This window comes from Drosophila ananassae, chromosome 3R (genome assembly GCF_017639315.1).
Source record: "Drosophila ananassae strain 14024-0371.13 chromosome 3R, ASM1763931v2, whole genome shotgun sequence".
NCBI classification, from domain to species: domain Eukaryota; kingdom Metazoa; phylum Arthropoda; class Insecta; order Diptera; family Drosophilidae; genus Drosophila; species Drosophila ananassae.
The window spans coordinates 8,837,665-8,854,730 of NC_057930.1; the positions used below are offsets into that span (position 1 = coordinate 8,837,665).

The 17,066-nt window shown below is 39.7% G+C and overlaps 2 protein-coding genes across 2 annotated transcripts; both read right to left on the bottom strand.

The window, feature by feature from the left end:
• Nucleotides 1-1,133: 1,133 nt before the first annotated feature.
• Nucleotides 1,134-2,103, bottom strand: LOC6504512. The gene has a single exon (XM_001964906.4). The coding sequence runs from the start codon at nt 1,989-1,991 to the stop codon at nt 1,380-1,382; it is 612 nt and encodes a 203-aa protein (XP_001964942.1). The 5' UTR covers nt 1,992-2,103; the 3' UTR covers nt 1,134-1,379.
• Nucleotides 2,104-11,948: 9,845 nt separating this feature from the next.
• On the bottom strand, nt 11,949-17,013 carry LOC6504501 (serine/threonine-protein phosphatase PP2A). Its single transcript, XM_001964907.4, has 6 exons — nt 16,927-17,013; nt 16,718-16,783; nt 16,042-16,417; nt 13,708-14,271; nt 13,249-13,439; nt 11,949-13,178 (listed from the first exon to the last, which is right to left on the bottom strand). The coding sequence occupies exons 3-6, from the start codon at nt 16,141-16,143 to the stop codon at nt 13,106-13,108; spliced, it is 930 nt and encodes a 309-aa protein (XP_001964943.1). The 5' UTR covers nt 16,144-16,417; nt 16,718-16,783; nt 16,927-17,013; the 3' UTR covers nt 11,949-13,105.
• Nucleotides 17,014-17,066: the final 53 nt, after the last annotated feature.

Genomic DNA, 17,066 nt, shown 5'->3' on the forward strand with positions numbered 1-17,066 from the left:
AAACGGATTTATTATTTGGAATAAATTTTAGCTTTCCAATGCGTCGATGTTAATTTATTTTTAAGTTATCGAGTTACCAGTTTAAAAGTCCTCGTGATTGTTTATCGTAATATGTCTGTCAATTCATATCAGATCGTTTACTTTTTCAATCGTAGAGTTCGAGCATTCTAATCCTCATCAAAACCAGGCAAACTTATACCTGAATTTTCCTCCATCACCATCCCCCCATTTTAACCAAAAATATTTTATTAGTTCCAGAGACACTTTGAACCTGATTCAAAAATGATACTCCTTTTCCAAATCTGATACAATACGGCTGGGATATTTTTAGATTGTTAAAAATTGTATTTTGCATTTGCATCAAAAGCGAACTTTACTTTTCAAAACTTGGCCAGTATTTGTTACATTGTAAAATATACCTTCCAGACCTGTTAGTTTCGAGTACAATCATATTTTCTATTAAAATATCGGAATATTTTTCTCCCCATATTTTTAAATATTGCCTAAAATTTTGATTCAATTGGAATGCTAATTTTAGGGAAATAATAAATATAGAGACAATTTAAAAATCATATCCTTCAATCGTTAAACATTTTATTCCATCGATGAAAGAACTCTGTCTACTCTACTTAGCCATTTGAAGTCGGAGCTCTACGAGTACCAGCCGCAAGTACTTATCGTTAGATACCGTATCTAAAGTATTCGATTGCCTTGTTATCCAGCCCGAATCAATTGATAAGCCCCCCGCTGAAAGACAAAAACCAATGGCAAAGGCAAGGCAGAGGCATTTCAACGATTTCAAAGCGATTTCCAGCGATGAATCAGCGACTGCTTGGAGCGACCCGGGGGCACTTATTGCGCATCGGTAATCGCCGATATATCATTATAATGTGTGTGACACACCGAGGAAGCCATACAAGCTAGAGCTCCCCTCCACATGCACTCCGCAAAGGCTTTGTTCGGAACATAAATTATATTTTTTTCAAGTATATTTATCTTTCAGATTCAGTTGTATTTTGCTCGTGAAACATTTCATTTTAAAACTTAAAATTTATAAGGTTTGAAGATGAGTTTAGAATTTAAGGGTTTAGAAGGTTTAGAATTAAAGGTTTCATAAAAAAAAATCATCAAAATTATAAAAAAAAAGTTTTAGAATTTTATGCCAAATATACACTATTTCTCAAAGTGTAATTACAGGGCGAAGGTTGTGGTGTCTCGGCAATTACAAAAACATGAGCAAACATGAACACAGCAATTGAAAATCCACCGAAATGAAATTTAATACGGACTAGGCGATTCATGGAAAATTAACCGGAACCCGGAAACCCTTGAAGCGTTAAAAAACATATGTACCAACCAGTCAGGGGTTAAGCCTAGGATCAGGTCCCGGAGCTATCCATAGCCTTGCCCAGAAGGAGGATAAAGAGTGCCGTGCCACACACCTGCAGATCCTCGCCAGCGTTCTCCTTCATGCTGTCCACCAGCACCATGCCATATTTGACCACAACCATGACCATCATCATGCGCAGGTAGAGGGAGTTCCGCTCAACAAAGGCCAGGAATCCCAGGGATACAATATTGCCCAATACCGTTAGGTTCTTCAGACTGTCACTCATCTCGCAATCCCTGCGCTCCTTCGCCAGGCAACAGACCATGTCGCAAATCAACGGAATTATGAAGAATGAATGAGCCAGGGCTATGGGACTCCAGCCAGTGCTCTTTAAATATAGATTCATATTGGCCAGGGGCAAGGGAACCAGTTCCAGGACTCCATGGGTTACGTCCCTCATCTTTCGGCACTCCTCCGGCTGGCCGCTGGCAAAGAGGACACGGAGCAAGCCCACTATCGCCGTTACGCCGCCCACGACACAGACAGCTAGGGCGAAAGGGTGCTGCTCCAGGTCCATTTTCCGGGCGGACATTACAGAGGTGCCGAGCAGCACGCCATTGTAGATGAATCTCAGCCAGGGGCCCGATAATGGTTCGCTCATGGTAACGAAAGATGGCCAAAATGGCGAACTATGAAATTTAGAGGGAAAATGCGATTTAGGTTCCACAAAAATGAGTGTTAACGAAAAGGATACTTAAATAAAATAAGAAAAAAGGAATCATTTTTGTTTTAATTCGTCATAATTATATTACGCTGTTCCCATTGCTCACGTCGAACCAACCGAGAGACGCTGCCGCACAAGGTACGGCTCGAATCGGGGGATAGTAAGAGTAAGATATAAGAGTAAGATATCACGAGGAAGAGTCTTGCACAGATAAGGCGTTTAGTACAAGCGATTTAAGATTGTTAGTGGTGCAAAGTGAGAAGATGTGGTAGAGATCATTGTAGTCCAAACATAATACCCTGAACGGATGGAGTTGGGCATATGTCAAACTACTATGGCTGAGGAGTAGAGGGCGAAAGTTTCAAGTCCTTCTACGAGGAACGTTAAAATTTAAGCGTATTAGTAAATGCTGGCTGTCATAAATAAAATTATATAGAAACATGACACCCAGCATCGTTCTACGGTTTGTAAATGAAGGTAAGTTGATTAATAAAAGTCTACTATGATAATTCCCAATTTCTTATATCATACCTTAATGTCTAAGGCCATCCACGTAGGTGACGAACTGCCTGCCGTAGAGTTCCATGGCTATAAGCCTCCTTCAATTAGGCTAAATAAACATTATTACATACATAATGCCTATGTACATTTTTTTATAAAAATACATATATGTATTTTATCTCATACGGGGCTCCCAGTCATGGGAAGCATCGTAAAATTTTCGTGAAATTCGCTTACTTTTCACAGCAATAAACTTTTACAGTCACAAGAAGAGAAAAAACAAAGAGCCATAAGGTGAAAACGCTTACTTTAATGTTAACTAAACACACTCATGCTTATTAACCAAGAAACACACGTGGAAGAATAATAAAACTTTACGAAATACACGCACTTTATGATATACAGCTGCCACTGCCACCCAATTTAAAAACCGGTAGTCGGGGGGTAAAAATACAAGGAAACTGGCGAAATTTTCGTTTTAAGCTCTCGATTGCGAGGGAGCACGATGGCGCAATAATTGAACCACAGGTGGATCAATAATTTAATCAATTTCCGGGTTTATTGTAGCGATTAAATGAAAAACACGTGCGGATGCGAATTTTTTCACGTTATAACCACTAAAAGTCACTCTTCATACATTTCTTCTGGCACTTTAATGAGTTATATAAAGGATGGAGAGACTTACTGGTTAAAGGACTTTAAAACTGACCCGTAACAAGGAGAGAAAACCAAAAATGCAAACAAATTAAAATTCTAGCGACATTTAAAAGGGATTCAAGATCCTGCCCTGGTATGCTTATTAGAAGTGATGAAAATATTCATAAATTCTCTTAAGGAATGCCTCTGGAAATGCCGTGTTAAACATCCAATATGGTATTCTTGTAATCCCCTCTTTAAAGCTTACGAGTGTGCCTGTGGGTTACTGTGTGTGTGTGTGGGTGTGTGTGTGGGGGCCCGACGGGATAACGAAGCGAATATGCAACTTGGCAACACTTGAGCATTCCGGGCACGCACCACGCCCCCAACCACAGCCTTTGGCCACCGCCTCTATACCCCCACACCCAGAGCATAAAGAAAAATAATAATTCAACTTTATTTGTGCCACACACACACATTCTAGCAACCAAACTTTCCAGGAGAATGGGAGTCTAGGCTGAGGCCAGAGGGAGATGCGGCCGAACTATGTTAAGGATGTAAGGATTTAATGTCTATTTTATATTAAAAATATTATTAAAATATTTTAAATAAATTAAATAAAATTTTATAAACAAATAGCAGTGATGATAGTTTTTGTTCCACTTTATTTGTCGCCAAAATGTCCTAGAAACCAGCTAACCCGACACCTCGATGTGCCTTTGCAGGATCTACCAAGTGCCAGCTGTTCCCTGTCAACACCAAGAACAACAAAAATAGCACCAAACAACAACAACAGTCCGTGGCAAATTTAATCGAAAGCGTGTAATTGACCTCAGTAAATGGCGAGGAATGGGCGTGGAAATGGGAATGGAAATGAATGCGGGATGGCAGGAGCGCAGGAGCGGGCCGGCAGAGGGTAAGAGAGGGCTTTGTCGGAAGCTTAGCCAACTGCCATCAAATCATTATCAGTTAAATAAACGACAGCCAGCAAGTTAAAAAGATAACGAAGTCGTCGTCGTCGTTGGTGGGAACAGAAGAGAACAGAGCAGTACAGGACGAAACACACACAGCAGCCAGATCCTGCTCCTGCTCCAGCTCCAGCTCCAGCTCCGGCATCTAAAGCAGCAACAGATGATATCTTTGCAATCCACCAGCCCCCCTTTTCCTCCCACTCTGGGTACTCCCTGTGCCACTCTACGGTGGCTTTGATTCGGATTCAGCCCCGTGCCACGCCCCCGCGCCCCAATAGACAGACGTAAGCCGCCTCGTTTTATGCTAATTCAAATGGAAATGGAGCCAGTCAGCAGCTGCTCGCTGGATTGCGAGCAGAGTGCACAGAGAGAAAAGTAGTAACTTCAAATAGATTCTAATATAACATTTATTAAAAGAAGTACTCTTACGTACAGTTCTTATAATACTTTTTAAGATTTAATACGTATACTTAATAAAACGTAAAAAAAAATAATTACTTGCATATAAGTAATGATACGTAATACGTAGCGTAAGACTATATAATACTATACGTACTACGTAGTAATTTAATTAAAAATATTTTTAAAACTTTCTACTTTAAACCTTTAACTTTTAACAAAAAAAATCTCAAATATTTTTAAACAATAAAATTATATCCCTTTCCCCCAGTGTCCTTGGAAAAGTGGCAGGGGTAGATTTGGAGGCGGCAGATATGGAGGTGGAGCACCGGGTACCACAAGTTGTCAACGGCGTCGCCGAAGCCGAAACCTGAAAGCTGAAAGCAAAAGCAAAAGCTCGTTTCATTATGCGGCGGGCGCTGGGATGCTGGGATGCTGGGACGCTGGTGGGCGTGGCATGGTGCCTTGATCGGGCTCACAGATAACAATGCTACATATGCAGATGTACGGGATGCGGATTCCTGCCATACGGAGGCCAGAAGCCACTGTTGTGGACTTTTCCGGCATTCCTTGCAAGGCAAGGCAAGGCAAATTCGCCATGATTTTCATATAATTTCCGCATCATAAAGCTGCGAAAGTAATTTTCCACTTGAAAGCACAGCGCAGCCAAAAAGTGTGAAGCGGCAAGAGGGGCGGTGGGGGATGTGGCGGTGAGACAAAAGTGGGCGCCGAAAAGTGGGAGGGGTCAGACATTGGTCCAGGCCAAGACTTCACTTCCAGCAGTACTTTCCCTTCAGGAGTTTTTGTTTGCTTTTTCTGATACCTCATAGATCTGATTGAATCTGATAAGGATATGATAAATATTTAATATTAAACATAAAATATGCAAAGGTTATGTAAAAATATATTTTTTTATTAGAAATAGATGGTAAAGAGAGTTTTTAAAAAATAATTTTATTAAATAGTTATATACCTATACTTATAATTATTATTTTAAGAAATATTAATATGGTTTTATATATAAGAGATTTAATATAATAGATATAATTGAATAATAAATCATATTTTTAACAAAAACTCATAAATAATTGAATAGAATTATTTTCTCCCCTAATTAAATTTATTCATAAAAGTAAATACTAAGTATCTTAAATTCTATACCCATTTGTTACCATTTTTTGTGTAGTTTTTTGTCCTGTTTGTTGGATAATGTCGATGGTAGCTTGTTTTTTGGCACATTGAACATTTGGTGTTGTCACCTTTAGGTGGCAGCGCATGCAAATAAGACGGAAAACAGGAATAGGGCCGGAGACGGACTCAAAACCAAGACCATTTCTGGCCGAGATTCCTTCGCATTAAATCGAGAGTTTCATTTCAGGAGGAGAGTGGGTGGGTGTGGGAGTGGGGGTGGGGGTGTTTCGTGGCTAAATGGGTGGCAAAAAAGTGGGAAAGCAATGGATGTGGATGGGGGGTGGACGGAGTGGGAGGGTAGCAATGACATCTCTTTAAGACGACATCAGATTAGGCTAAGCAGCTGGGCCAACACACACACACACACAGGACAGCTCACACACACACTGAGACAATAGGGAGTGGCAAATTTCATTATGCGGCTCACGTGCGAGACAACCAAATTCACTGGGAAATAAAGAAAAAAAATGTCGAAAAGAAAAGCAGAAACGAAAAACAGAGGCGGCTAACAAAAGGAAGAAAAAAATATTCAGAAAAATACAAATACAACACGGAAGGTGGGGTGCAGTAGGGGTGGAGTAGGGACATGGCCGGGACAGGGAAAGTCGCTGGAATATCGGAAGGAAGCAGCAATAGAAAACGTACAGAAGCGAAACACGCAACCCAGAAGCAGAATACGAAGAAGAAGAAGAGGAAGAGTCCAAAAGCTAGAAAGAAGAAGAACAGGCGCCAGGCTCCACCAAAAGAGGAGATGCCATCTCCTGACTCCATCGCATATCTCCAGCAGCCTCCAGGCCCCCATCTCCGCCTGATTTTGTCGTGGCTGCCAGGAAGGAAGTCAGTCAATGCCCGCAGCAACAAAAAAATAAAGAATCTAACAAACAGCAACAACAATAAGCGACAAAGTAGAAACAAACAACAAAAACACAATGCAAACACAGTGAACTCTCGCATGTGTGCACTTTAAGAAAATTCATATAATTATAAGAAAGCCAGGAGATCGTAAGAAAAATACTTCTAAAAAAAATGATATAATACGATTTTTTCTTTTATTTCTTAAGGAAGATGCAGAAGTTATGTATATAAAACCAGGTCTTATTTTATATATTTTTTCTTTTGAAAATTGGAAATAAAAGTTTTTATTTCCCTTTTTTTTTAGAGTGTGTTTTGGAATTAAATATATTCTTTAAAATGTATTACTCTTTTTTACTGTCTCTGATAAATATTTAAAAAAAACATCTTACGTTTTTATATTTTCTAATTCTTTTCTAATTCCAACAATTTAGAAAAACATTCCAAATAAAACATACCCGGCGTATGAGTAATAAAAATATATTGTTCCAGTATAAAAAAATATAAAAATTTTGATAGTTTTTTGTATAAAGCTATAAATTTATTACAAACTATTTGAAATATAATACAAAACGAAGGAACAATATTACTCATACGCAGAGTAGAACACTTTAGCAAGACAAAATATAGATTTCACTTCCATACTCTCAATAATACAATTCCCACTATATCATGTAATTACTGTGTCTCAAATCGGAACTGGGTAGTGGAAACGAGACGGCCTTAGAATGACTAGCGGAATGCCCTCAACCTACAACCTCAAAACACACGTAGATAAATTTGAGTAATTCCTGCAGGTGAAAACGGAAACGAAACAAAAGTAAAAGCAAAAGAGCAAACTAAGGCTTCATCCCAGCAGTCTGGGTGGGGGGATGGATGGAAGGAAAAAGTTTTCCGGCAGCAGGATCGGGGGGTACGATGGGGAGAAGGAGGACAGGCAGTGACAACATCTGGTTGTTGTTGTTGTTGCTGTTGTTGGGTCTGCTGACGCTGCTGAGCTAATTACTAATTTAATATTCCATGCCCATTGACCCTCACCAGAGCACTCGGTTATCTGCTTGTTGTCTAAAGTCTCACATTAATTATCTTATCTAATCGGACAGTGCAATAAGTTTCAGTTTAAGTTAGATTAGTTGCTAAGAACTAGAACCGCTCATATAGTATTCTAGGGTAGTTTTTGGATAAAGAATACCTAAAAATAGGACTTTGACTTTCTTTGTTTATATTTAAGTTTTAAATTTCCAATATGTATAGAATAATTATAAAAACTAATTATATTTACATTTTTATTTTAATTTTATGAATCTGGTCTTGTTTCCGTTTAAATTTTATTGTTTTTAACTAACAATAAATGTTTCTGCTTTTAAATAAAACCCACATGGCGTATGAGTAATAATATTCCAGGTATTGTGGGAAAAACTTGTTTCAATTAAAAATTGTAGAAACTAATTTTACACGACTTTTAATTTTAATTTTATTAATTTGGTCTCTGATCTAACAGTAAAAGTTTCAGATTTTTAATTAAACCTACATGGCGTATGAGTAATAATATATTTCAAGTATTGTTGAAAAAATTTTAACTTATCAGTTAAGCTTTTTTAAATAGTTCTGGAACATATCTATGTTATAATAGAATATATATTATTTAAAATATTAAAAGTACTACGCGTTTAGAATAAAAAATAAAATATGCATCATAATTCATTGTAATAAAATCTTAAAATATTTCTCAATATCATATTCTATAGTAAGTTTCTAATGAGATTTCCAGTTTCAGTTAATAAACCAATAGTTTAATAAACCAATTATATAGAATATAAAACACCAGAGCTTAAGTACTTTATTTTATGGGAAACAATTACTTTATAGCATTGTTAACTGAGGTTTAAGCCTTTTAAGCCCAAATTCCTTCGCCCCTATAGTTCTCACAATGTTATACATATTCCGACAAAAAAGTTCCATTACACCCTTTCAACGCTCGAGTGCCGAGTGCAAAAATAAAAAATCGAAAAATTTAAATATTGTATACAGACAGTAGAGCCGGAGAACAACGGCAGAGAAAAAAAGCTGCCCCAGACTGAGACGCAAATCGTTGGGGATTTATCAGGAACGGCAACAAAAACAAGCTAGAACAGGTCCTGGGGAGGAGGACTCTCTAAAAAATAAAAGAAGAACAAGCTGGAGAGGCATCCGAGCAGGGAAAACTTTTTGTATTTTGGCCAAGTTGAGGCTGAGTTGAGTTGAGTTAACAACGTTACGTTAACTCCTCAGGCCGAAACTTTTTGGGTATTTAGCGGCAATCGATTTTCGTTGATTTTTCGCCACCCTCACACCCCTCACACCCACACACACACAACAACAAAAAAAGAGGCAATCTCGCCATTGGATCTACACTCCCCCGATGCCCTCCGTTCTGCTCCAGGAACGTGTGAGTTGCAGGCCTGACCTTTCAACCTTTTCCCCCAGCCAGCACGTGGCCATAGAGTCCTGGGTACCGGGCCCAAAAATTCCCAGCGCGGAGGCGAAGGCATCATCATCATCAACCGGAGCGGGAATGGCAACTCATCATCATCATTGTAGTCTGCAAAGTTTATTTAGGCAAGCGCTTCACTTTTGGCTACACTCTTCAATTTTATGGCAACAAATTTGCATCGTAAAAGATACATCCCCCCACCCCGCACACACTAGCCCCTGAAATTACCACCCCCTCACCACCCCACCCCACGCACACGCACACCCATCACAAACACACACACACACACACACACACCGACACACAAACGATAAAAATACAAAAACCGTTTGTTTAGGCACGCCCTCTCTCTTTCTAGTCGTAAACTAAGGACAAAATCGTAAAAAGTGAGCAGTTCATTTAAATTTTTAATATTTAGGCTACCTTCAGTGGCTATAGCTGCACTGCATCCCCGAATCCCGAAACCCAGAACCCAAAAACCTTAACCGTATCCATCATACCGATTCACTTACTTTTGTTTTATGGTCCAAACATTTTCGGCCATCATCTCCCCGAGCAAGAATCGGCCTACACTCACAGAATTCTGGTCATTACATTTTAGAGATTGTTTATCCCTAAATTGGGGTCAGGGGTTTTTTATTTATCTGCCTGCCGATTTATTTGCCTATTGTTAGTAGTGTTTAGGCCACAAATTACCTTGAAACTCATTATTTAAACAAATTATACATTTTTTTTAGACTTAAATTCTTTGAAATTAATTGGCCAAGAAAGACTACATATTTATTATACTAAAATATAGTATGATTTTCAGTAAAAGTCACTTTAAAATCACTTGTACTTCTTTATAATTTATCTCGTTAAAGTTAAATCATAAAATATATACCATTTTTAAATGTATTCTAAATATAGAATGATTTTCAGTAAAAATCGCTTTAAAATCACTTTTATTTCTTTATATTTTATCGCCTTAAAGTTAAATCATAAAATAAATACCATTTTTAAAAGTATTCTCAATATATTATATGATTTTCAGTTAAAATCACTTTAAAATAACTTATAATTCTTTATAATTTATCTCGTTAAAGTTAAATCATAAAATATATACAACATTTTAAAAGTGTTCTAAAAATAGTATTATTTTCTGCAAAAATCGCTTAAAAATCACTTTTATTTCTTTATATTTTATCTCCTAAACTTTAACCATAAAATATATACCAAATTTTTAAAAGTGTTCTCCTACCAACAAGGAGAAAAAAGAAGGTCCTTCCATCATTTTGAATTTATGCCTTTAATTAAATACAAAATCTACCTAGGATTCTTCTTGCTGGGCAACTTTTTGGTGGCATTCCTTTACTTAATAACGGGCCATCAAATAGAGTTGTATTTCTGTGGGTTATATTCCTGGGGAGGCATCCCTACACGACCCCTGACCCTCCATCCCTGCCAACCCTCGCCGCCGCCCCTTGAACACGCACTCAGGATTTATTTTCACATTTATATGAGACTGCGGGGGGGCGCTGCGCCAGTAGCGGAGTGGGTATGTAAATTTTTCAGTAAAAATTCACTTCGTGATAATGGATTTTCCATGTCGCATACGCCACAGTCGCAGTCGCAGTAGCAGTCGCTGCCTCAGTCGACTTCGCTGCCAGAACGACAAATACAATCTGCTCCAGGCCCCCAATCCGAATCGGAATCGCAACCCCAGCCCCCAGTCCCTTAACCTCTCCACAGCAGCCAGGCGACAATTACCTCCCGTCCTTGTCCTCGTGGAGCTCCTGTTCTGGTTTCGGGTTTGCTGGGGCATGATAGATGACAAGTCTCGGAAGGTGTATGTTTATACGAGTGTGTTTCAATGTGTGTGTGTGTGTTGCAAGTTCTTGGGCACTTGAGCGTCCGGAGGAGCATGTTTCCAAAATTTGAATTTTCCAACAAACACCAGAACTCACTTACAGTACTTACTGCCTAAAACAGAAGTTACTCCCGAAGAAAATAGATGTGGGTCTTTGGGGTGTAAATATTTATTGGTAACCAGATCTCCAAAATACAATTTCAAAAATATACAAAATGTTTTTCAAATAAACGTAAAAAGGCCTCATTGGATGTCAAAAAAGAAAATAATACGGAAAATAATGTTTCACAAAACATGAAAACATTTTACATTTCAAATCACAAAAAAAATATAGAAAATAATTCCAAAAAAATTAATAATATATGGCTCAATTTTGAATTCTTAAGTTCCTTAAGTTTAGACTTTAATTTAATAAGCAATCAAAATCACAGAATATTTTAAAGTTTCAAATGAAAGAAAATAGTGTAAGAAAGAAAAAATATTACAAAATAATTATACATCAGATTCATAAAAAGGATAACAGAAAGAGAGACCACTGTGTCTCGATTTAGCCAGCTCATGTGGGCTAATAAAATATGCAAAAAATTATACAAAGTTGCAAAGATTTTTGCTTTCGCTTTCGCTGAAGCCCAGCTCTGATTTGGAATTCGACTTGTGGGCACATCAGCCACACGGCCTGCTCGGGTTCGGGGTTGCGGCCCCCCCCCCCCATCCGTCAGCTCCAACCAGCGCCCCCGACTCACGCCCGCTCCTTTTGTGGTCTCAATTAGGTGGCTCGTTTGAGGCTCGACTTCCGCCTGTCGTTCTGGTTTCGTGTTATCTTCGCCAGGCTGGCATACACAGTAGAATGCCAGCGAATGGCCGCAGGACAAAAGGAAGCAGCGGCGGCATTGCCAGGCGCCAAATACACTCTCTCTTGAGGGAAATCCTCTCTGGGACGGGACGAGACTCTCTTAACGTCCCTACACTTGCTCTCTTCGGAGGCTTGCTCTCTTCGTCTGTGAAATGGCTGGAGCTTATGGTTTGTTTGTTTTTTACTTTTATTATTATTAAAGTTACATATGAACTTAATTGATAATGAATTTTTTTAATCGGTTTTGTTTTTATGTTTGTTTTTTTTGTTTTTTGTTTTTTTTTTTTTTTAATAATTTTATTCGCTTTTTTTATTTAATTTTAATCAGTAATATTAAACTTTTTTGTATTTCCTTATTTTCTTTTTTATAATTTTGTTTTTTTTTTTTTTTGTATGAATCGCTGGCCCGCCCTGCGCTTTCCCCGCTCGCTTTGCTTCTGTTCTTCTGCTTCGGATGCTACTGCTCCGGCTCCTGCTCCTGCTGCTCCTGGTGCTACTGCTGATGCTTGAACGCAATCTTACTGCTTTGTCGGTCTGCTTATTGCCCGTCCTGGCGTTCGTCCTTAGTCCTTTGTCAACCCCTCCATACACACACATACACACAGACGGACGCATCATCACGTCATAATCCATGCGTCCATCCATCCATCATTCCCTTCTGGCTATGCTCTGCTCTCTGGCTTTTCTGCTGCGGCGCTTAGTTCGTTATTTTTATAAATTAACAAATTTAGCTAAGTAGTTGTAGTTCTTCTTGTTGCTTGCGGTTCTTGGTTGGTTGCTGGTTGGTTGGTTGGTTGGTAGGATTGATTGGATTGGATTGGATTGTATACTGCTCCTCATTCTCCTCCGACATCCGTCCTCCGCCCCGTCTATTATCTTTGATATATATATATATATTTTTTCTGTCTGCCGCCACCCGCTGGCAACTTTTATTTTACTTTCTCGGCAACAACAATAAACTGTTCAATGCATTTTTTGTGTGTTCTCGACTGTTATGATTATTGTTTTTTGTTTTTTTTTTCGCTTTTTTTTTCGTTTGTTTATACAATATTTTCCACTTGTTTCTGTTTAAAACGATCATCCACAAAACAAATGCATCGAGGTTTTAGTTTCGGGTTTTATGGTTTTTGTATTTTGTTTTTTTCTCTTATTTTTTTCTCAACAGCAAATGCCTTTTTGTTTATTTTTTTTTATTTTTTTTGTTTTTGCTGTAGGTTGGATTTGTATATATTATATATTGTTTCGGCTGTTTTGTTGTTGTTGTTGTTGTTATAATGCGATGTAATAATGTGTAAATGTAAGCTGCTTAGGTGCGTGCAATCCAGCTTAAAGGAAATAATCGGGTGTTCTTCGCGTAACATGAGGCTCCCCGCGCCTTGGTGCCGGATCAAATTGTAGGCTATTCGAGAATAAATTAAATTATTAATTAAATAATGATTCATTAAGATAAATAATTAGAGTACACTTACAATGAAAATTTAAGTGAATCATCCAGTTCCATGAGGGCCGCTTGGTTGCCACAACGGTAGCAATAGTTTGGCGCTGAGAATATTGTGACCACATTGCGATCGTGACACCAGTTGTAGCCCTCCATGACCAGTTGATGGGCGCGCGAGACGAGTGTCAGGCCGTTTGTGTTGTTAAACGTCTCGGAAATGTCCTGAAATCGACACAAAATATTAATTTTTAATTCGAATACAGATAAGTGATGGATTTCAGGAACTCCCAATGCAATTTCAAAGCAAAAAAATGGAAATAAAATAGTGTTATCAAGCATTAATTCCATTTAGTGATAAGCAATTAGCGATTGCCGATGTTATCAGCTAAATGGCGTAATTAACGATTACGGCAGACACTCTTTAAACAAATTAAAATAAAAACAAATGATACATATTGCATTAGAATAAGGATTCCCAGGAAATACTCACCTGTCCAAAGGTGTAACCGGCACCACGGGGCGAAATGCCCCAGCCGCCCCTGTCATCGGGATCGGACCAGAGCAGATCGCACATGGGGCCCTCGTGGGGGACCTCCTGCAGGCGATCGAGTGCCCGGATGTGGTCCAGGCTGTCGATCGAGGGACTGAGACCTCCGTGAAGGCAGAAGATTTGCCCATCGACCAAAGCGGTCAGGGGCAAGTAGTCGAACAGGTCAGTGAAATACTTCCAAACGTTGGCGTTGCCGTACTTGCGCAGGCACTCATCGTAGAAACCGTACACCTGTGTGATCTGGCGCGACTCGTGGTTGCCGCGCAGAATGGTGATGCGCTCCCTGTAGCGGACCTTCAGCGCCACGAGCAGAGTTACGGTCTCCACGGAATAGTAGCCACGGTCCACATAGTCACCCATGAACAGGTAGTTGGTGTCCGGTGACTTGCCGCCTATCCGGAACAGCTCCATCAGATCGTGGAACTGGCCGTGCACATCTCCGCACACCGTTACCGGGCATTTTACCTCCTGGACATTAGACTCCTTGGAGAGGATCTCCTTGGCCTGCAAAGGATTGGATGAAAGCGATTAGTATCTGACAATGAGATAAAATAATAGTACATCGTACGCAGTGCTCTACAAGTACACCGGATCGGCATGACTCAACACCAACACATCAAGTGGGTTCTAGAAATAGCCTGTAACTAGCAGAGGAGATAAAACACACATGTGTACTAAGTGCTGCGCCTAAATCTATTCATATCTGTGCACCAGAAGCGGAGGAAATGGGAAACATTAATCAATCATCGGCTAAAAAGTATCAAAATTCATATTGTTTACATTAACTTTTCAATGAAAAGCGAGAAAACTAACGATTCTTGGTCCGTAATTTGGTCAGTGGAGCATGACTGGACAGAAATGTTTAGAAAACGAACTCTGGCGAAAACTGAAAGTGAATCCGAAAATAACTTGGAACTAGTATGGTGGGAGGTGGAACCTTGCGAGAGGCTAAGGCCATTTCAGCGAAAAAACAGCCAAAGGTTGAGGAACCTGGCTATGGGAAAGAGTATAGAAGCCTATAGATTGTAGATGCTAATTAGTTCAACGTGAACAAACAGAATATCTAGTATATCTAGCTAGTATATCTCTTTCGTTAAAAATTATGACAAAAATTAATAGATCTTGCTGTTGTGAAAAGTTTCCGGAGGTAAGAACCGCATCCGGACGCAACAGAAGTGCCAACAAGCAGCATTTGTGCGTGTGCCAATTAGATTTTTTTGCCATATGCAATTTGCCTTGGAGGCTGTTGCTTCCGCTTGCCCAGAAATCGGGGAGGGGGAAGAAAAAAAACAACTCATGACGAGGCCATCACACCCATACTAACAGATGCAGTTACAAACACAAGTGCGGCATCGCAGCTCGCGGCGGCTGCCTCTCCCTATTTTCCCCACGAAAGAAAAACTAACAAAAGGGAAAAAGAGATCCGCCAGAAGAGCGGAGAACGGAGAACGTTCTTCGGAGAGGAGCGGCCCAGCGGCAATTCTTTTGGGGAGCAGAGGCAGAGGCAGCGGCAGCTATTTGGGTGACGCAAACATAACCCCACTTACTCCCAAATCAATGAATCGTTATCTGGCGCCCCTGCCCCTGCCGCTTGTTTGTTTGTTTGTTTGTGTGTGGAGCTCTTGGTAGAGGCCGATGAATGGTAGACTCCGCAAATTAAAAACAATTGCCAGCCAGTGTTTAATTGAATTCAATATTCCTCCTGCAGTAGAGAAGCACAAACACCACTGCAAATGCATTATTCTAGATACGGAACGACGGCGGGCACATAGATACATATTCTGAAGACAAACACCAACACACGAAAACATTAAGTAATATTTACTCAAACGGACACCAATTGGGCACTCGACCCGGATCGCGAGGGAGGGTCACGCTTCCACAGTAAACAACTGGATGTACGCACATTTTTTGCAAAACCAAAACTAAAACTAAACAATTTCGTGCTAAATACAAAATAAAAAATTATTCCTCAAAGCGCCTCCAAGTGGCTATCGCTATCGCAGTCGCGCACGCACTTGTCCCTACGGCCGTCCCGCTCTGGCGCACACAACCTATGGCTTCGCTTGGCTGTTGGAATTTCCAATATGGCGCCGCAAGCCGCCGCTACTGTGCGAGCGAGAGCGTCGGACGTGTGATTCATGCCCAGCGGCGTGAGAGCGAACGAGAGGGGCTGAGGCACGCACGGAGCACAGCACCATTTGCAAAAATCGCTCGCATGCAATGACGAAAATTATTTTTAAACATCCCAAATTGGCGAGGACCAGGCCTTACCTTGTCGCAAAGGGTGCGAACTTGTGTCTCTGTCAATTGATTGCATTCGTTCAACTGCTCAATCCATTGATCAAGATCTTTTGTTGTTGCTTTATCTTCCATCGCAGTTGTGGTGGAAGAAAAAGTCTCGTCAATCTTTGTCGATTCAATTTTGACGGCTCTTGTTCAACTGGGGGGACGAAAAAAATCTCTTCTCTCGATGCGGAACGCTAGCCAGCCGCGAATCACTCGGTTTTCTCTCACAAATTCCAGTGCCCAAGCGATTCAAGCTCAATTCTTCTCCGTTTTGGGCGATTTTTCCTCTATTTTTTGTTCACAAAGCGACGACACGATTTTTTGACGAAGGAGAGACTTGGTGTGACCGTTTGTGCCTTATCTAGGGATGTCGAAAATATTTATTTATATCGGAACAGTGATATTGTGTATCGATTTTATTTGGAAAGGTAGTTTAGTTTGGTCACACTAAGGTTACCACACACACACACATGTTGCGTGCGAACGAGATGGTATATCGGACCTCTCATTCACAACAACCAACATCTATGGAGTTGTGCCAGAGCGCCAAATTTAAATGTCTTTTGATAGTATTAGGATACTTATTTAATAATATTTCAGTTATTTTTGTTTATAGCTAGATATATCGATATGATTTTTGTTAAATATGGTGCAACCCTACCTTTATTTCATCGACGCGCGCTTGCCATGCCAAAAATACTGGAAAACTGCTTGCATTGACTGGGCTCTTCACTCTCAAATGGGCACAACGTAATTTTCGCAAAGCAAAATAATCAAGGGAAGCAATTAAATGTATCAATGGAAAAATATATGTTTTGACGTATTTTTAAAAGGTATGCTCTTTAACTTTATTGAAAATTATATACCAACCTGCAATGTAGATTGGCAATGCACTGCTTTGCCGATTTTAACCGAAAATTTGTGGCTTAATCTTTAATCAAAAGCACCTAAAAAGTGTATATAATTTTGTGTTTTGTTAATTTTTTTATATTTTTTTTTGGCGTAGTTCT